Source organism: Vulpes vulpes, chromosome 4, assembly GCF_048418805.1.
Source record: "Vulpes vulpes isolate BD-2025 chromosome 4, VulVul3, whole genome shotgun sequence".
Classification (NCBI taxonomy): domain Eukaryota; kingdom Metazoa; phylum Chordata; class Mammalia; order Carnivora; family Canidae; genus Vulpes; species Vulpes vulpes.
The window spans coordinates 64791420-64814818 of NC_132783.1; the positions used below are offsets into that span (position 1 = coordinate 64791420).

Here is a 23399-nt window from a genome sequence, read left to right on the forward strand (position 1 = left end):
CCTGTAAAAATATAGAGTAATAATCTTCCTCACAGAACTGATGTCCAAGTGTAAAGTACTCAGTAAAAGTACTTCATCATTATATTTCCGTAAACAGATTTTAGGGTTGATATTTACAGAGAGTTGTAGATCTGATAATTTACTTAAATGAAAACTTTAAGCTGTTCTGGGGCCCTTGCTCAGTCAGTAAAGTGTGTGACTCTTGATCTCAGAGTTGTGAGTTCAAGCACCACGTTGGACTTTGTAATGCTTACTAAAAACAGAAAACATAAAAAAACTTTGAGTTTTCTTTTTAATAGTGACTGTTTTAAGTTACAATTAATAACCATTTTCAAAGTTGCTACAAGACTAGATCTGAATTATTCTCACCATAAAAATAATTTTATGATGTGCTAGAGGTAATGCTGTGGTGGTAATCATATTGTGATATGTGAACATGGCAAACCAACATGGTGCTAGAAACTTACACAGTGTTATATGTCAGTTATATCTCAATAAAATAAAACAAGTAATAACTCTAATCTAACATTTAATAAATGAACTTTATTTTTCTCAGAATTTCTTGAATAGAATTATTGACAAGATTTTCCAGGCTGGTTTCATCAATAATCAAGCATCCATAAAATATTTTATAGAATGGATTATTATATTGATTCTTCATAAATTCCCTCAATTTCTTCTGAAGTTCTGGGATTGTTTTTCTTATGTAAGTAAGAGATTTCTCATAATTTTTGAAATGAAAAGATTTTGGCTATGCTAGGAAATTTGTTTCATTTTAACACTTGCTTTTTGACTGTCTGTTGTCCTGTTCCAATGTATTGACTTCCTAAGTTCTGCTTTGCAAGATTGGAGTTAATTTAAAAGACAGAAATCGCCCTGGCATTCATCTTGAGTTATCAGTCTTGTCTCTCTGCCAGCAAAGTGAATATGTAAAGGTTTATGTTATTAATTAAGAGGGACACCTGGGTGGCTTAATCGGTTGAGCATCTGACTCTTTGATTTCAGCTCAGGTCGTGATCTCAGGGCCGTGAGATGGAGCCTCACATGAGACTCCATGCTCAGTGTGAAGCCTACTTCTCTCTCTCCCTCTGCCCCTCCCTGCATATGGGCTCTCTGTCTAAAAAACAAAAAGAAGTAAGAGAAATGGGTGCCTTTTCTATCCTTATTTACCAAGCAATATCTTTGTTTGATTTTAGGAATAAGAACAATGATTAAACGCAATCTTTACAGAGAGTTTTCATGTAGGGAAGTTTCGAACAAGCACAGTAGAGAGACTCAAAGGGAACCCCAATCACCAGCTAAGAACAAGTATCACTTGATCTCCATTCTTACTTCATCTGTACCGTCATCCACACCCCTAATTCCTGTCTCTCCTACATTTCTTAGATCTTGAAAATCGTTTTTGAGGAACAGATAAGTAGTAAGGTTTACAATTGCAGCTTCCTGATAGTGAACTGTTCCAAAAATGGGTCCTGCTGACTTGCCTCAAATGTTTTCTGTTGGTTCCCAGATGCACACTTCCCTTTCTTAACATAAACGATCTTGCCTTCTACTCCATATGGAAGTGGACATGCCTTCCTTCTCAAAGTACTGCTTTGTCAATTTCTCCCTTCCTGTTTCTGGGGAAGAAATTGTTGTCTTTGTCACAGCTTTCCCTGTGTCCATATTTGTATTTTCTTTTGGGAATTTACTCTCAATTTTTTACTCTCCTGTTGACTTTTCCTCTGTCCAGCCATTGCCTTAGTGCCAGCTTTCCTTTACGATGGCCACAGCATTGGGAGTGTGATTTGCTCATTGCGTTCCGAAGACACCGTGTCCTTGACAAATGGAAGGTTTGGGGCAGCACTGAGTCAGGCAATTTGTTGGTGCCATTTCTCCAACAACAATTTCCCCACTCTGCGGCTTCACATTTTGGTAGTTCTCACAGTATCTCAAAATTTTTCATTGTATTTGTTACGGTGTTATTGATCGTTTTCATTGTATCTATTACGTCAACAGATCAGTGATTACGATCTCTTGAAAGCTAAGATCGTGGTTAGCATTTTTCAGCAATACAGTATTTTTAAATTAAGGTATGCACATTGCATCTTTAGGTATAATGTTGCACACTTACTGGTCTGCTATAGTCTAGTACATGTACAGTCTAGTAAACATCACTTTTATATGCAGCAGTATTTCCGAGGTATGCCTGTATTAAACTTTGAGATGAGTGATCTTTCCCTTCCTCTCTTGCTTAACTTAAACCACTGTTGTTAACTACTGTGAGGATTTCATGTGCAGCTCACACAGCCTTTTTCTTGGTCTTCCTCTTCTGTACATTTCACACTGGCAGTGGCTTTCTCTACAGCCAACACGATGTATGCTGTGATGCACTCATGCCCCCTCCCTGTCAGGTTGATTATTTCCTTGTTCCTCTCATGTGTTTCCTTTCCTTGTCCCAATCCTTACACTGGGTTTTATCTTAAGAATCATTCTATACTTGTGAGCAAAGCAAAACATATAAACTTGTTGAGTTACTAAAATCAATGCAACATTATGTGTCAGCTGTACTAAGAAAAGAATTTAATGAGAAAGAAAAAATATATATACAAGAATGGCCCTGTCTATACTATTTGTAATAAACTGAAATCTCTATATGAGTATGAAAACAAGAAGGATCATCAAGCCTCCGGTGCTTCTCTTTCTGCACTCCCCTTGCTCGATGAACCCATGTCTGCGGTTGCCTGCACCCCCAGCCACCGGCCAGGCTTTCTCACAAGAGCACTTCGCATCACCACGCACACCTGAACTGACAAGAGCATCTTTCCCTGATGCTTCTCTCTTTTCTATCATTCTTTGCCAGTCTCTTTGCTTGAAACCTGGCTGTCCCATAAAGCTGTGGCACCAGCTAGGTCAGGCTGGTTTTGGTTTATTTTTTACAATTTACTTGTAAAGACACTGAAGTTCAGGGAGAGGAAGTGATTCATCACACCAGTAAGAAAGAAGGCTTTAAATCAAGCACCTGTGTAGTTCCCAAAGCTGTATATTCTTTTTCACTATTCCAAGATTCCTCATCTGGCTCCCTCTTCCTCTCTTCATGTCTGTGGAATTAGGAAAAATACTCTGTCATTTTTCCTTGAATTGCTTCTCCTGTCTGTTGCTTCATTGTTTTGTCTGCTCTCCAGTGGGGAAGATCTGCCTCAGAAAGTCTCAGGAAAGGCAGGCTGGCTCTGGTGTCCTTCTGAGACGTCCTCACTCTCCTATATCCCCAAGAAAGCTGGCACTTCTATGAAGTTTTTCTACTTAGTACTGCCTCTCTTATCATAAAGAGCTTTCAGACTTTGTATATCATTTTCAGGTCTCTTTCTCTGGACATTGGTCAGGGGTATTCCTTGTAATCAAATAAAACAACTTTTGATTGAATCAGAAAGGGATTCTTAAGTAGTGGAGGAGCTGGGAATTAGGAGGCATGCAAAGTGCCCAGAGTCAGGGCAGAATCAGGCTTGGAAGATAAAAATAAAGGAGGTTCAGTGGCTCCCAGAGCTGCAGCCACAGCCCTGCCGTTGACCTGGTCCACTGGGGATGCCACTGTACCCCACTGGAGGTATGGTGCCATCACTGCAGCCTGTCATACACCTGCCGCCTCTGTGGGCTTTGCTGTCAGTGCTTCTCAAGGCTAGGCCCTGCCCCCCGCCCTTCATCTGTCCTTGTTTAGTTGTTTTTTTTTAAATTTTTTTAAAATTTATTTATGATAGGCACAGAGTGAGAGAGAGAGAGAGAGAGAGAGAGAGGCAGAGACATAGGCAGAGGGAGAAGTAGGCTCCATGCCCCGGGAGCCCGACGTGTGATTCGATTCCGGGTCTCCAGGATCGTGCCCTGGGCCAAAGGCAGGCGCTAAACCGCTGCACCACCCAGGGATCCCTCTGTCCTTGTTTATACTCAGGGGTCACTTCTCATCTGATGTAATGGCTCACTAACTTAGACCTGCATTCCAGACATCTTCCCCTGTGTGCTAAATCAGGAGTTGGCAAAGTTTGGCCTCACAGTGTTATTAGAACAGAGCCTTGTCTGAGGCTGTGTTTGTGCTGAATGAGAGTTTAGTGGTTGCAGCAGAGACTGTATGGCCTGCAAAGCCACACTTTTATTTACTGTTTGATCCTTTACAGAAAAAGCTAGCTGACCCTTCTCCATACGTTCTCCTGAATGTTTGTAGATCATCTAGGACTTGGACATCTAATGGGAATTAGATGTTTCCCCATACATGATCTTCCAACTGCAGTGAACACCACCCTCCATACGGTCACAAACCAGAAGCCTTGATGCTTTCTGTGCTTCACATCAGACTCAGGAGCAGCTTCTGTGGACGCTACGTCCCGAGGGTTCCTGGGTTACCTCCTTCTGCCTCAACCATTCTGTCTGGGTCCAAGCCACTGCCGCCTATCATAGGGCTTCTTGGCTGGGCCACCTGCACCCACTCTTGCTTCCATTTCAATCCATTCTCCATGCTGATGCCAGAGCAGGTTTTTCAAAATGAAAATTTGATCAGGTTATCCACTTGCTTCAAACAGTGCTCTCAGAATAAAGAACAAGAGTCCTCAGAATGGCCTGCCCATGTTAGGTGACTGTACACCATCCTCCCTTCCAGCCCCTCTGTGTGCCACACTCCCCATCTGCATGTTAGTCTTTCTGACGGGCTTCTCTTTCTATTGCTAGAACAGTCCAGAACCCATGAATGTAGGCAACATTTTTGTTGTTGTTGTTGTTGTTGTTGTTTTTAAAGATTTTATTTATTTGAGAGAGAGCACAAGCAGGGCAAAGAGAGAGGGAGAAGCAGACTCCCCGCTGAGCAGGGACCCTCCCCGCTCCCCATGCAGGGCTCAGTCCCAGGACCCTGACATCAGGACCCAAGCTGAAGGCAGATGCTTAACCGACAGAGCCACCCAGGCACCCAAGGCAACAGTGTTTTAATATTTCACGATTCTAGGTGGTGTGGGCCTGGCTGGGCAGTTTTTCTCCACATGTGCCTGCCAGGGCTTGGGCTTCCACAATTGTCACCTCAGCTGCTGTAGTGGGAAGAGCTGTGGTGGCCAGGCCTTGCTCTCTGTGCATGTGACCAGCAGGGTGGCTGGGCCTCTTTCTGTGGTAGCTCAGGATTACCAGAATGAGCATTCTAGGAAGTTGTGTCATGGTGTGCATGTGCTTCCCCAGCCTCTGGTTGCATCCTGCTGGCTGATGTCTCATGGGCCAAAGCAGATGATGTGCCTAAACCTTGCAAGGTGGAAGGGGCCTGCAGTTAGGGCATGAACATGGAGAAGCCGGGGTCACTGGAGGCCACAGATGCACAGGTGTCACTCTGACCCTTTCTGATCTTTCATAGGCATCATGTGTCCTCTGGCTCTCAGGCCATTTGCACGTACCATTCCCTCTACCTGAAATGGCCTTTTTCTTCTTCCTCTGTAGAACTGTTTTTCTTCCTTTAAATCTCAGTCCACACGTCCTTTGTATCATTTCTTAAAGGAACAGTGGTTTGGATCCCCTTATTAGAGGTTTTTGTAGCATGTAAAGAGTGCTTGTTATAACTGGAATATTAATGTATTGTGTGACTTTTGTCCTTCTTCCCCACTAGACTAAGTTCTTTGAAGGCAGGAACCCTATCTAATTGTTTTCCCTTATGTCTGGTACATAGAAGACATTCAGTAACTGAATTAATCCTCTGATCTGCTTTGGGAGCAGTCTCTGGACAATGCTGTCTGATACCCCCCAGTCTAACTGAAGTCCATCAGTTTATCGAACCAGAGATGTGTTCTTCTGATCCCCGTTTTGGGGAAAGTCTCTGCCACCCAGTTGAACACCTACATAGTTTTTCATCCTTGGCTCTAAAGTTGTCTGCAAGGTCCCATGTAACTTTGGACCTTGTCTCTGCCCTCAATCCCCCCCCCCCACCTCCTCCCACCCTCTTCCCTCACTACCCACCTCTTCCTGCCCTCTCCCCTCTGCCTCACCACCTCTGCCTTCCCATCCAGCATCCCTGACCTTGTTCTCACCTGTGCTCTTTCCTTCCCGCTCCCTGGGCCGCCTGCGCCTCTTGTGAGTGCACCCTTGGCTGTACCACTTACTTCACAGTTAAGTTAGTTCCTGCCTGTGGTGTCTGTGAGTTGTGTTGGGGTTTGGTTCCAGGAAGTTACTTCCCTTGTTTGCCTTTCACCCCAGATCGCGGGGCAGGCTGTGGGTCACATCCTGCCTCACGTACTGCCTCTCCTTTGGCCCCTGTAAGCCTTGAGTGACTGTTTCATTTATCTGATTTTTTTTCAGGGTGAAGAAAACCTTAAAACAAGCATTTGTACATTTTTATCAGTTTTGTCACATTTGGACATCATCACTCAGAATATTCCAGAAAAGGTGAGGTTAAATGGGTAGAAGAGTTTAGACCTATCAAAAAAGAATTGTATGTGTTTGTGCTAATTTTTTAAAATGTAGAGTATTTCTTGTGATTTTTGCCACTTCTTCTCTTCCCTCCGACTGCTCACCTGCTGTACATACATACTTAGATACAAATACACAGGCAGGTGCTACCCACTTGCCTTACACATATTCAGTGAGGTTTGTATGCCTGAGCACATACTAAATCTGTAAACAAATTGATGGGCAATTTCTAGTGATAGATTTTTAATTTTATACAAGTATTAACAAAGATTATTTAAGTAAGACTTCCTTTATTGCATTTAATGTTCTTTGACTTAGTTCTTGAACACATGCTTGTGCAAAAGATTCTTATGGTCAGAGTATTACAAGCTGTTGGGTAATTGAAGGCTGATGTGCTGTGGGTCATTGTTTGTAGTGTGAGGCCAGTTCTTTCCTTTCTCAGGCTTTGAGCAATTTCCCTTGTGGTTTACCCCACAGACAAATAGAGATTGTAGTTAATTCTAGTTAATAGCTTATGCAAAGTTGTTAAGAATTCAGGAAACAGAGCTGTGACCTCTAGGAGAAACCTGAATATGTGGGACAAGAAGTGTTGTTTGATGTTGGAAGCAAAAGAAAAGTACAGGGGAGAAGAGGTTTCCTAGAATTTCACAAAGTGTTCTTGTCTTTAAACAGTGAACAATCAAAGTTTAGTTGTTAACCTGTTTCATTAATTCTAAGACCCGAGATCTTTTCCCCATAATTTGGCTCTTAAAATCCTGAGATTGCCAGTGTCTTACAGAGCCTGTCAGCCAGATGGCAGTGTGTGAGTTACAGTTCCCTGAAAACTTGTGTTCACAGCTTCTGGTGAAATCAGGCAAGCTCTAGCATCAGGTAACATCACATGTTACTTTACTGTCTTAACTATGTGCAGGAAAGAGGCTTGCGTGTCATCTACCAAGAGAGGTAGGGTAGACAAGGAACTGTCTTCAAGAACCATTCAGATGAGTTCTGAAAATGAATTCATCTTAGAAGATGCTCCTGCTAGACCTGGAATAAATAGCAGGTTATTATTTATTTACTTATGAGAGGGAGACAGAGCTGGGGAGGTGGAGGTGAGGCAGAGGGGGAGGATGAGAGAGAATCCCAAGCAGCCTCCATGCTCTGCGCAGAGCCCGGCACAGAGCTTGATCTCACGACCCCGAGATCATGACTTGAGCCGAAATCAAGAGTTGGACACTCAATCAACTGAGCCCCCCAGGTGCCCCAATAACAGATTATTTTTCCATTCAGCTCTATTTGTACTCACTGTATATTACATATTTTAGATTTATTTTTTTATTTTCAAAGCATCCAAAAGAAGGAATACTGATTAGTGAAACAGAATAATCTCAATTTCAACATCTTCTGAAAACAACAACAAATGGAGATACCTAAGTCAAGAGCAGACTAGTTTACTGTGTTCGTCTGTGTCCAGGTCCTTCACACTGTCTGTTGTAAAGTCCCTTTTCCCTTGTTACCTGAAAAATGTGTTTTTGTTAAAGACTTCCTGGAAACAGTCAAGACTGTTCAAAAGTCAAGACTTTTCATTTTCCTCAAAGTATGGAAATAGGTGCACTTAACCTGGCACAGGTCTGTGCTGAGTAGTTGGGATTCAAAACTTACTGTCAGACAGGACAGAGGTCAGAACACTAAATGTTTTATGAAATTGAAAGCAGAAGGGAAAATACAATCTTCTTTAGCATGCTCCTGGCTCCTCTTTAGCATGTGTCATATAGTTCCAAGTGACTAAACCTTGTCAGCAATTACAAGATGGTGTTACTGGTGTTCAAGTCCTGAACAGTATTTATTTCAGTCTTGCCCAAGGTAGTACTAGCACATCTGAGTATAGGATTCATGAAAGGATTCTATTCCCTGTTGAGAATTGTACTGGATTTTTTTTTAAGATTTTATTTATTTGAGAGCACAAGCAGGGGAAGCAGCAGAGGGAGAGGGAGAGGCAGACTCCCCATTGACCAGGGAGCCAGATGTGGAGCTTGATCTCAGGACTCTAGGATCATGACCTGAGCCGAAGGCAGACACAACTGACTGAGCCACCTAGGTGCCCCCAGATCATGGTTTTTAATACCATTCTCTCATAAAAAGAACCAGGGCTTCTTGGAGAAACAGCTGGTTCTAGAACTGGGGCAGAAAATATACACAGTTAATAGAAAAGAAGAGCTTTACACACAGGGACGTGCACAGGGCCACAGAAGCCACTGAGAAGACCTCTCAGTAGCTACAGCTGAAACAAATAACATAATAAAGTAATAGTGGATTACAACCCAAAGTATAAAATAAATAATGCATGAGTTTATTCTGATATAAGTGAATACTGAATAAACAAATGGAGGGCAGCATGGGTGGCTCAGTGGTTTAGTGCCACCTTCAGCCCAGGGCATGATCCTGGAGACCTAGGATCGAGTCCCATGTCAGGCTCCCTGCATGGAGCCTGCTTGTGTCTCTGCTTTTCTCTCTCTCTCTGTCTCTCTCTCTCTCTCTGTCTCTCTGTCTCTCATGAATAAATAAATAAAATTAAAAAAAATAAAACAAAAAACAAATGGCAAAGACAACAAGCCTCTGGTGCAGAATTCCAAATAATTTATGTGGCCACTGGCCTCAAGGAGGGGGCACATAATCCGCCAGTCCTTAAGTGTGAGCTGCCCTAGTGATGGCCTTCCAAAGAATAGAGTCTGGAAGGGGAAGAGTCTCCTTCCTGTGGGGGCGCCCACAGCAGTGGTAAGTCATAGCGTAGTGTGTGCCCCTGCTAGCATGTGATGGAGATGGCCTCTGTGGTTTCCCTCTCCAACGCCATAACCCCAGGCTAGTCGTGGGAGAGACACCACCGGGATCCCAGCTGACCTGGCCACTGCTCCTCAGAACTGACAAGGTCATCAGAATAAGCAAAGTTTTTGAAATTGTCACAGCCAAGAGGAGAGTGAGGAGACACGATAACTGGAGGTAACGTCATGTCCTGGATGGAGGAGGAACAGGACAAGAACCTTAGTAAAGACTAAGGAAGGCTGAATAAAGAGAGGATTAAGGTTCTGGGAGAGAGGGGAGAAATTTGAAGGGGAAGGCAGATGTTTGGACTTGATTCCTTCAGTTTTCTTCCTATGTAAAGTGGGCACACCTCCTGATACCTCAAGGGCAGGCATGTAGGATCAGTGAGTGCTGCAGTTAGTGTGGCTGGGAGGGGGTGGGGGACCACGGATGAACTGGGTGCTCCAGTGCCCCTGCTGAAGATACAGAGAGCCGTGGGTCAGGATTTACCACACCTTCTTTCTGGAGAGCCTCAATATAAAAACCTCTATTTTTTTTTAGATTTTATTATTTAGGAAAGAGAGCGTGACCTGGGGAGAAGCAGACCTCCCCCTGGGCAGGGAGCCTGATTTGGGGCTCCATCCCAGGACCTGGGATTATAACCTGAGCTGAAGGCAGATGCTTAACTGACTGAGCCACCCAGGTGCCCCCAAAAACCTTTTTTGAAAACATTCTGTAGCGGGAGCGTCAGGTAGTTTGCACTTGCATAGGATTCAGAAGGCAGAAGCAGGCCTCTGCTGACTAGTAGAGTCATGGAGGTATTTGTTTTCTCTGGAACAGTGTTAGCTGGGGTCTAGTGTCCTGGCTCTGTGAACGCGGAAAAGCAGAATACAGCTCATTGCTCTGCTTGTGTGAATCGCAGTAGGCCTGTGTGGCTGAGGGTCTGCACGTAGTAGCTGTAGCTTCCGTGGAAGAGAGAGGTGGTCGCCTGGCTCAGTGGCGTAGCTCCCAGTCACTTATCTGAGAGCTGAGAATCCATTTCTTCAGCGCTTCCAGTGATTCTGTGATAAAGCCATTTCTGCCAGACTAGCTGCCAGATTCTGTATCGGCAGCTAAACTGGGACAGATTAAATTCCATAGTTTTTACAACACTGCGCCAGTTGTATAAAAGGTGGCTGTGAAGAGAGGAGTGTGGGTTGGAGGTGGCGTAGTGATAAAAGGACAATAGGAGGGATCCGTGAGCATTGGAACTGTCCGGTTTCGTGACAGTGATGGTGGCTGTGCAAATGCTGTGCTGTGATCTGTTAAAATGTTAGCAGGAGGGGCGACTGGACAATTCACAGTACAGCATCAGTTCTGCAGTGAACTCAGGAACATTTCAGTGGGGAGAGGAGGAGTAGCTGTGGCCCACAAGCTTTGGAGCCTCGTCTGGACTGAAGCCATGGAAGCAAATGCAGCTTGACAATACCGGGAAGCTAGGCACAGAGCCCAGAACAGTGCCAGCATTGAAGGGACCGGAGAGGAAAGGAGTGAGAAGGAGCGCAGCAGGATGAGGGGGCAGCCTTAGGAATGGGGTGTCATAAAGGTCATAGGAAGAGCTCTTTTCAAGGAGAGAAAGGCCAAGAGTGTTCAGTACCCCGGAAAAGTCAAGAAAGGTGGGCTTTATCCGTAGTGTCCAGCAGGGAGGCTACAACTGGGACCAGTTCCATGAAGAATACAGAAGGGAACAGGAGGGCTGGGATGTGGATGGAGCGTAGAGTGTTTGGGTCAGAAGTTGGAATACCTGATGTTAAGGTTTTAGAAGGAAGAACAGTTACAGGGTCTGTGACAAGGCCTGGGCTCTGGCATAGGCAGAGGACAGAAGGCCGTGACTGTTTCTGTGATGGCAGAGAAGTGTTGAGGAATAAAATGGGTGCAGACTCTTGGGACTTAAGAGGATCCCAGAGAAAAGTCAGTGAGGGTTTGGAGACCATCTTGGGAAGACAGCTCCAAAACCTCTGTGGAAAGATGTAGAAGAACGGGGAGAACAGTGTAAGCTGCTCAGAGGAGAGGAAGCGCTTATTCCTTGGGGAGAAGGCACTGACCTTGGAGATGCATGTGCAGTGCAGGTAGTTGGCCACAGGCCCCGATGGAGGGGTACTTGGGAGCAGTCATCCCTCTCCTCCCTCTGGTATTTGTCCTGTGCCTTTCATGTGTCCTGGTGGGTTGCCCCAGGTCTTAGGAATTCTGCAGTGAACAAAACCATCCCACCGCCAGCCATTCTGGTGGGGCACAGATGACAAATAGTCATTATACTGTCAGGTGGTGATAACAGGTTTTGAAGAAAATGCAGAACAACGGGTTAGAGATGGGGTGTCTGGGCAGGACGGCCGTTTCAGGAGGTAGGTTCCTTTCCCAAGGAGGTGATCCTGAAAGCAGTAAGTGAGCAAGCCACCCGCAGGTCCAAGGGACTTTCCAGGCCAAGGGAACAGCAGGTGAGGGCCACAGGGGAGTGCTCTCATCCTGCCTGGACGTCAGAGTGCTGGTCATGGAATAAGGTCAGGGGGTGCTAGGGAATAGGAGAAATCAGGAGTTTGGGTTTGGATGTGTCATGTTTGGGACAGCTGTGCTTTTACTAACACTATCTGGTTTGCATCATCTTCACACCAGTCCTCTGATGTCCTCTGATGTGTAGCTCGTGGATGGTAAGGCCCACTTGTGACGCTGTGCATCTCATAAACAATGTACACAGCCCTTGCAGTCCGTAGCTAATGCTCTTGGTAGTATTTATGTGTAAGTACTTACAGGGATGCTTTGTAAAATTGTAAGGGACTATAACAGGTTAGTAATCAATAATTAACATTCCCTTTGGATAACATTCCCTCTTTTTTAATTTTTAAATTCTTTTCTCGTGTCCTGGATAACTTTTTAAATTCTTTTAAATTCTTTTTAAATTCTTTTCACGTGTCCTGGATAATTTGTCTTGGTTTTCAACTTCTAAAATATGAGTAAATACTTAATTATGTATCCTTTGGAAGTTGCCACTTTCCTTTGCCACCCCTGACATTTCTCTTTATCTTCCTTCAGCTGAGTAAATACCTCTTTTCAGTACTGCATTTCCTGATTTCTCAGGTATGCATCTGGTTCAGCCTCCCTTGCCTCTCTCGTTAACAGTTCTTCTCCTGTAGCCTTTGTGCCGGGCCCCACCTGCCTCGTTACTGTGCTTGTCTTTGCTCTGTGTACACACGGTTCAGGTTGCTCATCATGCAGGGATGGTCGTAGGTAGATTACAGTTGTGTGTGTGTGTTCATGTGTTTCCCAGGCTTGTCCATAGGATGCAGACAGCGTAGTGGCCTTGATAAATGTTGATCATGTTTTGAATCAAGGACTGAAAGGATCATTTCTGTCTGTATTCTGTCCTTCTTGAAGAAGTTTTGGAGATTAAAGCATGCTGTGGCCGTGCCAGCATATCAGTGAAGTCTTTTGTGATCACAGTTGTTTTTAGGACTCTTTGCTAGGTGCAGCTCCAGGAACACATACAGATGAGCCATTTGGTACGAGCATCAGGGTAGCCCCTGATATTTTATTAAAAGTTTCAGCCCATCTGGTTTCCACATGAATCTGTGTCACTTCCTTTGCCCTCCGCTGTCTATGGAATTGTGTGGTTTGAAAGTCAGGGCCTGTCATTGCCTGAGATCTCCAGGCTGTGAAGATGGAACAGTCTGTGAATTCACAGGAAAAGACTACAGGGAAGTGTAAACTTTTATTATTTTTCTTCCTACTTAATTTTCCTGCCACCACTCCATGCCTGTCCAGGTCCAAGAGCATCATTAGGCAAACAGTTGTTCACACTGAAAACAGAATTAAATGAGAATCTTGCTTTGGTAGCACTTCAGAATGCTCCAGAAGTGGGGCCCTCAGGGAACATTCCTGACTTCTTCAGCCTGGGGTGAGGTGGTAAGTGGAGGGGCTGCTGTTAACACATTGTGGTTGCATAGCAATTGGCATGAGGCTCTCTGTCTACATTAGCCCAGGTGCTGGAGTGTGGGGAAAGTGTACTGCAGCTGCCTCGTCCATGGAAACTACAGAGCTGAGAGGATCTCTTTTCCTTGAGGAAATCACTAATGCCAGCATACCTAATGTGTCTAAGAAGGAAGGAGGAACCCTGCTAAGGCACATCCAGTGAAATAAGCAGGACTGTGCAGCATTTTTATCTTCTGTGCCTACTGTGTGTGGTCACACCATCAGGGATGGAATGGTCCATGTGTACATTTGAAGGATTTTTTCCCCCTTTCTTTCCAGAAACCAATTCTGAAGCAAGCCCTTATTATCGTCCTGCAGTGGTGTTTTAATCACAATTTTAGTATTCGACTGTATGCCTTAGTGGCTCTTAAGAAGATCTGGAGCATGTGTAAGACACTGAACATGGAAGAATTTAATGCTTTGACTTCTGTTATTGAATCCAGTCTTAATGAAGTGGAAAACATGCCTGGAGCAGGGTAAGCAAACTTCATACCCTTTGCTTTACTTCCAGTAGAGCACACAGAGAGATAAAGAGGTGCATCGGCTTTGTTTGCTTCCTCATTATTCCATTGTGTGCAGACATCAGAGCTCAGACAAGGCAAAGAGTAAGCAGTGCACTATTTGATGTGTGGTTTTATGACAGTTCTATTTGCTGTCAGCCCCATCTCGACCTTTCTTTGCTTTCTTAGTTTTGGTCCTTTGTTTTATAAATAATCTTTTACATGCCTTTAGATATTTGTCTTCAGTAGAGCTGAATGTTATTATCCAATGTTGTTCAAGAAGCTCCGAGAAGCAGAATGATCAGGCCTCTCACTTGTACTAATTAAAAATGAAAGCTTTTTTCTTTCTCTTTTCTTAGAGATTGTCTTTATTTCCCAAACAAAATCCTGCACAGATGCTCACAATCAAACAGATAAGGTGCTGCTGCTGTGGATGGAGCAGGGGAGAGCTATGTGGCTCGGCAGGCGTCTAGGCTTCTTCTCCCACATGCAGCCCTGGTTAAAACTCACCACACAGAGGCAGGCAGGAGTCTCCCAAGCATTGCCTGGTGGCTGAATTTTTTTCCCCCGCTCTAAAAGCACAAGTGTTTATAAACAAACAGATAAAGGTTGGAAGCAGCATATTAAGCATATGAAATAGTGTTTGGAAAACCAGTAACATACAGAAGGTCTTTGCTTGACCATCAAGTGTACAGATGGTGTAAATAAGACTATGAGTCATTACGAAGCTTCATGTGAGGCCAGGACTTCCATGGCCACAAACTACCTTCTAGCCCCTCTGTCTGCTTTTACTCAGCACATTGGTTAAGAGGCATTTAGGTCATTGAGTGGGTAAAGGAGGTTTTGGCAGTTTAGGAGGAGGATACTCAATTCAGATATTACTACTAAAATATAATTACATGAGATAGAGAAAACTGGAGAAGAGAGTTAGGTGGGGACAAAGGACAGGTTATAGACAAAAGCACAAAGGAAGGGGCTAGACACCTCTGATAGGTTGGGCACAGTTGGGTGTATAGAAAGCTGCCTCAAATTCTGGTCCCAACTAAACTAGTAATTAAAATTAGTAGTTCACCATAGCAATGCCTAGAATTCCCACCTTTCCAGGTATGTTCTGACAGCTAGAATTCCTGATATTTTTTAGGCAAGCCCAAACGTCCCATTTCTCCTTAGTGGGTGTTTACCCACTGCATCCCCTTAGTGGAAGGAAGTTTGAGGGAACTAAATAGAGTTTTACATGCAAATAGGCATTTGCCAGTTTAGAGTTTTCTCTAAGATGAAATCATGATTTATTGTTCAGTGTTGCGATGTTCCTTGGTAGCTGTGTTTTGATTTCTTTTTTTTTTTTTTAAAGATTTATTTATTCATTCATTCAGAGATAGCGAAGACAGAGGCAGAGACACAGGCGGAGGGAGAAGCAGGCTCTATGCAGGAAGCCCGATGTGGGACTCGATCCCGGGTCTCCAGGATCACACCCCAGGCTGCAGGCGGCGCTAAACCGCTGCGCCACCGGGGCTGCCCTGTGTTTTGATTTCTAAAAACAATTGGTTCAGCTCTTTTTTTTATTAAGCAATAAAACACCCTTTTATAAAATAACTTATTCTTTTTTAAAATCCTAGTACTGGGTATGAGATAGAACCCATAAAAATAAAGGGCCCTGGGCTCTGGACCATGTCTGCTCTTCAAGTACACAGCAGAATCGTTTTGTGCAGGCTGAGTTCTGAGGCGTCAGCCATGGGCCTGGTAGATTCCCCGACGTCATGTGGCTCACTCTACGTGGAGAAGTAAAGATTATGATGAGAACATGCACACTTTAGGCTGGGTGAGCTAGGGAGGGCTTTTCTGAGCAACACAATACGCGTGTTACAACATAGGGGGATGGGCAGGAACTAGGCAGATGACAAGTGGGGCACAGTGAGTCCTGGGCAGCGCCGAGGGTGTGTGAGGCTGTGCTCAGAGCCCGGGGAAGGGGTGGCCTGGCCCCAGAGCTGTGAGTGCAGGCAGGGCAACGGCCAGCTCCTGTTGAGGTAATTGTTGAAACTCAAGAGTGACTTCGCCTGGTTTGCTTTTGCCATTTTTTAAAGTATGAAGAAAAAAAAATAAAAAATAAAGTATGAAGAAGAGAGCAGAGGCAGGCAGTAGAAAATGGGAGGAGATCGTGTGCTAGATTATTTGGAGGCAGAGAAATACCAGGTTTGAGGTAAGTTAAATGAGAGCTTAAAAGCACCTGCTGGATTTCGTTGAGAGCCTGTCAGTAGCCTTGTTGGCGGGCCCACACCAAATTCAAGTGGGTTAGGGGCTGGGACAGTGTGTTATCTGTTCAGTCTGGTGATAGTCTCAGAGCTGTCTATTCATTTCTTTTCTTGACTATTTCAAATACTTCATGTCTTTAATTAAAAAAAAAAAAAAAAAAAAAAAAGGACGATGAAGAAGGTAAAACACAGCCATGTGGTGTAGATAATTCTCTCCGAAAACTCCTCTGTGAAATGTCACAGGAAGAACAGTTGTGGTGGATGTACAGTCAGAGGAGGGCTTTTATTTTATTTTTGGTAGCATTCGTTGTTTTTCAATTAAGGATTCATGATTAGGAAGCTGAAGAGTGTGGAAAGGTGTCACATAAAGGCCAGACCGTCTCCTTCCCCATCCCTGCCCCTCTTTCCAGCAGAGGTGTCTCTCCTGTGAGTGGGTTTCCTCTCCACAGCCACCTGCTGTTCCCTGGGGCGGCGTACCCCCAGCTCTCTCTAGTCCTCACCTCATGGCACTTCAGTCCCTTCTTTTTTAAGGTTTGACATATAGCCCTTTGAACAGGCTAGAGGCAATGAGGAGACAGTTCAGGAAGTGGGATCTAGAGCACGCGCCTGGGATTGTCCCTTGAGGAGACTCCTGAGGGGAGGGGACAGGAGGGCAGGGGGGAGGAGTGCAGGAGGGGCGGGCTCTCCTCTCAGCGCTGCAGAGGCTCAGCCAGCAGAGGTGAGCAGAGCGGCTGGGGGCCCTGGGAGGGAGGAAGATCTAGCAGCCATCACAGGTGAGCGCTCTTGCAGGAAGGTGCCTCAAAACTACTGATTTGCATTATTTGGTCATGGATTTAAACTGAAGCCTGCTGGTCGTGTTATAGAATGTTATCCCTACCCCCTCTGCCTTTTAAAAATTGGCAGATGTATTAAGAGTTTATAGCCCGTTCAAATCACATTTGTTTGGTTGAGGAATGCTGGTGCAGTTTGGCTCTCTGTTGTGGATCTTCAGAATCAAAGTGTTCACTGCCAGACGGAGACTTGAAGACTCCAACCCAAATTAATTTCTCTTTTTCTTTTTCTTTTCTTTTCTTTCTTTCTCTTATTTGAGAGAGAGAGAGAGAGTGAGAGGGCAAGAGAGAGAAAGAGAACATGAGCAGGAGCAGAGGGAGAGGGAGAAGCAGCCTCTCCCCAGGCAGGGAGCCCAATGTGGGGCTCAATCTCAGGATGCTGGGATCATGACCTGAACCGAAGGCAGATGCTCATCGACGGAGTCACCTAGGCTCCCCACCCACCCTACACCCCTGATTTCTTACATAGTTCCCTTTTAGAATTCTTTTTCCCCAAGCATGTTAAGTCATACATTGCCCAAGCTGTTCCTGTGGTTTTCCCATCGTTGCCAGTTGATGGCCATTTCTGCTTCCCATCACCTTTGATGGGGTGTGGGCCTCTGCACAGCCTGCTGGATTGATCCCTTTAGAGACCGGGATTTGCTTCTTGTTGAGTCACTGTTTGTTTTATCACTGTAAAACAGTTACTTCTATCTTTGACTTTCTTTTCAAAATGTCAGATCAGTGTCTGTTTATTTAAAGTATGTTGATCTTGGAGGGGAGGGGTGTATAAATCTTTGGATAAAATTCACAAAACTTCCTGTTCCGTCTAAATTCTGCAGTACCTCTTTGTGATTACCTAGCTAATCCCTCCCCTCCCAGAGTTGCCTCACTTGTCTGTTAACTCATACTGTATGTTTCACCCTTAGGAATGCCAAGAAGAACTGGCAACGCATCCAAGAGCATTTCTTTTTTGCAACGTTTCACCCCCTTCAAGATTACTGTCTGGAGGTGAGCGGAGAGTGTCATTTGTAAACTATTGAGTATGTCTTTAATCCTGGCCTGCCCTTCTGCCACTGTTCTCGGAGGGTTATAATTAGGTAAATTTCATATCACCCTCAAGTTGTACAGTTCTAAGTTTAATTTTGTTCCTTCATGCAGATGACTTGCAGTTCACTCTTAAGCAGTGAAAATTGGCTAGTCATTGTCACTTTCTATTCCTCAGGCAGTGTCTGGCTTGTAAACCCTGGAAGGGGGAATATTTAACTCTAAACAGAAATCTGTTCTGACATTAAAAGGAGATGAGTGAGAACATTTGTGCAGGTGAGATTTTGTTGTAATGAAGCCCATTGTTAATGAAAGAGCAGAGAGATCTGTCCTTTTGTTACTTCTGGTGTCTGGATTCTGGGTGACTGGAATCATACCACATGAGACATCACCTCCTTCTATCCCAGTGTGTCATATAATTTTAGGAACCATAAATATGTTTATTACAATTCGCATGTGAATTAATATATAAATTATTAAAATGTGTATGAATTGTTATCACTTTCTCCCTTTTTCAACCATAAATGTAATTAATGTTCTGCCTTTGAATTTAAAACATGTGACCTAGGACTTTTCCACAGGAACTTTAGCTGCTGTGCAAATGCAGTTTGGGGGGGTCGGTTACTCATAAACTAGTCTTTTAAAAAATACCAATCTATATATTGTGAGATACTCACTACAGAATATTAATGCACTTTGTTGGGCATTTGTGCAAAATGTTGGGCTTCACTGCAAAAATACAGGATTTTTCAAGTATTTTAACATGTTCTTCAGCCCCAGAATGCTTTCTTTGGCGCCTTCCTGAAGGACTTGTCATAGTTCTCTAGTGTTAAGTCAGCCCTTTCTGTTTTGTTGTCCAGCAGGAGTAAGTCCCTTCTTCCCACTTCCCTTGCACTCTGTCCCTGACGCCTTCCTGTCCTCCCTTCTGTGTTTTCTCCTCTGTTAATGATATGAGCTGTAGGTGTATGTGTGTGTAACATGTTGGCTCAAAGGACTCGGCCTCTTTCTGCATTTGGACTGTACTTGGTTCCTAGACAGTAAACACTGCGTGGCAATCGTCACACCCATTTACATTGCACAAATAGTGCCAGTGTGAAGAGAGCCATTATTCCTTCCAAAAACCATTATGAAGACTTGTGTGTTGTCACGTTTATTTTCAGTTTTAAATTGCCTGTTACTTGTGCTTCTGTATGTGCCTTTTCACCTTGGATGACTTTCTGGTTCTGTTTCTTTCAGTAGGTTAAGAAAAGGCCAGGAGGATTGCTTATGTAATGGCAGTAATTACCAGGTCCAGTGGTGTCACGCTGTGCAACTCACACACACCTCGATGTGCTCTTTTAACCCAATTTTATCCTCGTTTTACAAATGAAGAGGTTGAAGCCAAGAAAGGCTGAGTGGCTGTTTGAATCACAGCTACTAATACACAGTCAAGACAAAGTTCAGATTCCAAATTTGTCTAATGGTAGCAAGAGGAAAGATTTGGCATCAAAAGAGCTTGAACTTGATTGCTTACAGAGGTGTTCGGTTATCAACAAATAGCACTTACCTAAATGTTGCCCAACATTAATATTGATTAATCCTAAAATACTTTTTGCTTTTATTAAGAGCACAGTAGTTTATTACATTCAGTGAGAAATAACCAAGAGGACGATCTGCCTGCCTCAAGAATTTCCTCAATTAATCCCCTGATTGCTTAGAGAAGATGAGAAATATGTATAGATATAGTTGCTACAAGATATAAACGAAAGTATGTAATATAATCATTGTGATAGTTTGGGAGAATACATCAATCACAGTAAATAACTTGTATCTTAAACATGTTACCATGTATTTTTTTGTTATTTTTTAAGGGAAAAACATTCAGATTTTACAATTCTCTTTTCAGACCATATTTTACATCTTTCCACGCCTTTCAGGCCTGGTTGAAGATGAATGGATCGCCATTGGTAAATTCACCAGATTCACGGATATCCCTTTGGATGCAGGATTTCAATGGTACCTTTCTCCAACTCACCTTTGTGAACTAAAACCAGGTGACTGGGCTCAGCAGGACATAGGTACAACACTTTTCTTTTTCTCTGTCTGTTTGTCTTGATTAGCCTGAGTCGTTTCAGTTACTGAGAACTGGGAGTTGATACTTCCCTTCACTGATGTGGTGAACTCTGCTCCTCCACTTAGAGAAAAGACCGTGGAAAAAATGTGGTATAACTTTGGGACTTCTAATTGGTTGGCTTCACTATAACAAGCCAAAGAGAGCCTGATCTGCTTTATTCTATAAAGCTTAGTAGCTTCTCTTTTCTTTGAAATATTATTAACTAATATTCACTACTCTTCCATCATATATTAATGTAAAAATGCAGATTTTAAAAAGGGTCAGATTATGAAATCTCATTTCTTGGCCCATTTAGGAATAAAGCAGAACTCTGGTTTCTCATCAGTTGTGGGTCTGGTTGGACCTCACTCATCTGTTGGACCTCCTCCTCCTGTTTCTCCACCCCTCCGTTATGCTTACTGCTTCCCTTCAGCTTTCCTAAGGACCCATGTTTCCTTCTATGGCTCACCTCCTCCCCATCCCCACAGTCCAGTTATGCCCAGAAAAGCCAAGGACCAAGTCTCCCACCCGTTTTTGAAACCACAGCTCATGTTAATGGTGGTGTAGTGGTCATCTACCATCATCCTCACCGCTGTCACTCCTTTGGTCCTCGTTCTGGCTCTCTCTGACCCAGAACCACCAAGGATTCTTTCAGAAAATCAGAAATGGTCTTGGTCTCCTTCACAGAGCCTGAGTGGGTATTCTCTTATCATACCTGCCCTTTATGAGACCTTAACTTGCTAGCTTCTGGCTATCCTGATTTTCTTCTTTAGTCTGACTCTTCTCACTCCTCTTTGTCCTCTACATTTGTAGTTCCCTAAAACTATAATGTTTTCAAGAATCCTTGGACAACTTGTGCAAAGTACAGATACTTAGATTTTAATTTTAATTCAGTATGTCTGGAAGAGAGTTCTGGGAAGGTGCATTTTTTAAGTCAAACACTCTAGATGGTTCACTAATACATTTTAAGACATAATCACCTTAGATTTATTTATTCTTTCAACAAAGACTTACTGATTGCTTCATGTAAACTAGCATTAGGCCAAGTCCATGCCCTTGTACAGCTTACATTCATTCCTGCATAAGTGGTAGCATGAAAACAAATGAAGCAGGGTAGAGATAGTGACCAAGAATCAAAGAGACCTTTCTCAGGAGCTGACATTGAGTAGAGACCCATGTGAAGTAAGAGCAGTTGAGCAGAGATCTGGAGAAAGAGCTTTCCCAAAATAGGACATCAAACAGGGAGATTTTGGGGCAAAGATGGTGACAAAAGCTATTTCATCAGTGTGGTGAGGACATCAGGCTGAGCAGAGACAGAGCAGAGAAAGACAACATATGTGGGCAGCTGGTTTGCCTTGGGGCCACGTAGCAGAACAGAGAAGCCAGGTGTCACTTGGGTGGGGAACAGGCTAAGGGGAAGTCTCTGTTTTGTTTGGTATGTGGTACTGAGAAGGGTGTTGCAATGTGGTTTTTATGCTAAGACTTTAGTGTTAGCATCCTCTGAATGTTTTCACTGGCCTGATTTCCTTATTCTGCATTTTTATTAATTTCCCCAACTCGAGACCACCACCTATATAATGTAATCTCTAATCTTTATCCCTGCCTGGCCTCTTTCCTGAGCTTGCTGGACATTTGCACCCAGATATGCCATAAACCCTTTAAATTCAACATATTCAAATTGGATTTCCCTTTCTGCCCACACTTGCCTCCTCCCTAAACCTGTTAATGAGGCGCCACCTCAGTCATCACAGAAGTCATTCTGTTCCCTCATGCCGCATAGATCCATCACCAAATCGTGGTGATTCTGTCTCCTGGATCAGGCTACTTCTGCTCTTGCCTTGACTTGATTTAGACTGTCTTTTGTCTTTGCCTGGACTGGTGCAAAGGCCCCAACTTGTCCTCCACCTCACTTTTAAGAGGCTTTTCCCTAAAACACAGAACTAGTACTGTTCTCCCCCTTCATAAAACCCTTTAATGACTCCTATCTGTAGAGTCAGTTCTTCATCATTATATACAAGTTTTGTATTATCTTTTTATGGTCTGAGCCATCATGTTTCATCCGTGGCTGTGAGTTATACCAAAGTTCTGCTGCTGCCTGGGTCACTCCTGCCTCCTGCGCTCGTGCTCATACTGTCTCCAGTCTGCACTGCCCTTCCTGAGCTGTTTGCAGACTCCTCCCTGAGCCTTCCTGGGTCTTTCTCTCTGCCCTTCCCACCCTCCCTCAGACCTTACATATCCTCACACTGGTACCGTGTTCTAGTGTTTGCATGTCTCTTCCGTCCCGGTAAACTAAGTGCCCCTTGATGGCTCAGTCAGCAGATTGGAGTAGAGCAGTTGGGGAAGAGCCTGGAAGGACAGTCTCAGTCCTGGGCTGCAGCTCAGAACCCTGCATTAGACAGGTTACTAACATTCTGTGTACATGTTGCATTGGCTAAGAGATCATTGCTTCTGAGGCTTCATTTTAGGAAAGTTCCCCCAAGTATTTGTAAAATAATTTAGGATAACGACTGTGTATATTTATTTTCAAGAATATATATTTTGTTTGTAAGATATACCATTATTTTATGGACCTTGAAGAAAAAAATGCCAAAAATCATACCAAACTAGGATACCTTCTGGATTCAAAGATCCTTCCCAATTTTGGATATGCTAAAATGTAGACAACACGTGCATCTTTTATTTTCATCAAATATAGTATATTGGTTGTTGGAGTTGGATTTGAAAATTTAAAATTACTGTTGAAAATGGCAGTTGTACCTGAATCTAAGTAAAATTTTTAGTTAATAAATCTCATTCTAAACTATTATTTTTAAATTCTTAAAATGTGCGTGTGTGTGTGTGTGTGTGTGTATGTGTGTATATATATATAAACAACGAGATTTTTATATATGGGATTATTTCCTTTTCCTTCCCAGGCTCTCACTCAGGAGAGGCAGATAGCCAATCAGAATGGACTGATGTTCAGAAGAAGATTATCCCCTGGAAAAACAGTGCTCCAGATTTAGATCTGGAGGTAGTATTTCAGGATCGTGTTGCCAGACTTGGAAAGTCAATTAGCAGACTGATTGTAGTGGCCTCGCTCATTGATAAGCCAACTAATTTAGGAGGTAAAATTATAGTTTGCCAGAGGGCTTGCTTGAAATCTTTTGCTCCTGAAGTTTTCTATTCAGTCCAGTATCACTGTGCCCATTTTCCATATGTAACCCTCCTTGGGAGCTTCAGAGGGATATGGCCCAAATGAGCTCAGCGGTGGCCTGGACTGTCCTCTGCAGGGCTATGCCGGACCTGCGAGGTGTTCGGGGCATCGGCGCTCATCGTGGACAGCCTGCAGTGCGTCAGAGACAAACAGTTCCAGAGCCTCAGTGTTTCAGCAGAACAGTGGCTTCCTTTAGTAGAGGTGGGTGGAAAGTAATTCATTATTAAAACGTTTATTTGCCCAAATTTTTGTAATTCGCTGCCTTCCAGTATCCATCCTTTTATGGGTACTACATCTGTCCAGCTTTAATAGCTTAAAATAATA

General features: G+C 43.7%; 2 protein-coding genes across 10 annotated transcripts in view; one reads left to right on the forward strand and one right to left on the reverse strand.

Annotated features, from left to right (window-relative positions):
- TARBP1 (tRNA guanosine 2 -O-methyltransferase TARBP1) overlaps positions 1–23399 on the forward strand; it is an 83416-nt gene that overhangs the window by 58924 nt on the left and 1093 nt on the right. For 4 of the 8 annotated variants that reach the window (XM_026008775.2, XM_072755947.1, XM_072755946.1 and 1 more), the window contains 7 exons: positions 557–706; positions 6292–6378; positions 13462–13658; positions 17670–17751; positions 19673–19844; positions 22795–22986; positions 23152–23276. In XM_026008775.2, coding sequence (XP_025864560.2) covers positions 557–706; positions 6292–6378; positions 13462–13658; positions 17670–17751; positions 19673–19844; positions 22795–22986; positions 23152–23276 — 1005 coding nt within the window. Of the gene's footprint in view, positions 1–556; positions 707–6291; positions 6379–13461; positions 13659–17669; positions 17841–17965; positions 18064–19672; positions 19845–22794; positions 22987–23151; positions 23277–23399 lie in introns of all 8 variants that reach the window. The other 4 variants (XR_012001075.1, XR_012001076.1, XR_012001074.1 and 1 more) reach the window with 3 other exon arrangements.
- The window catches only part of COA6 (cytochrome c oxidase assembly factor 6), a 43286-nt gene that overhangs the window by 6814 nt on the left and 13073 nt on the right, over positions 1–23399 (reverse strand). Inside the window, exon 5 of one of the 2 annotated variants that reach the window (XM_026008710.2) lies at positions 11265–11441. The exons of the other annotated variant lie outside the window; for it this stretch is intronic. The gene's annotated coding sequence lies outside the window, so the exon portion shown is untranslated. Of the gene's footprint in view, positions 1–11264; positions 11442–23399 lie in introns of those variants that run through there. 2 annotated transcript variants of the gene reach the window in all.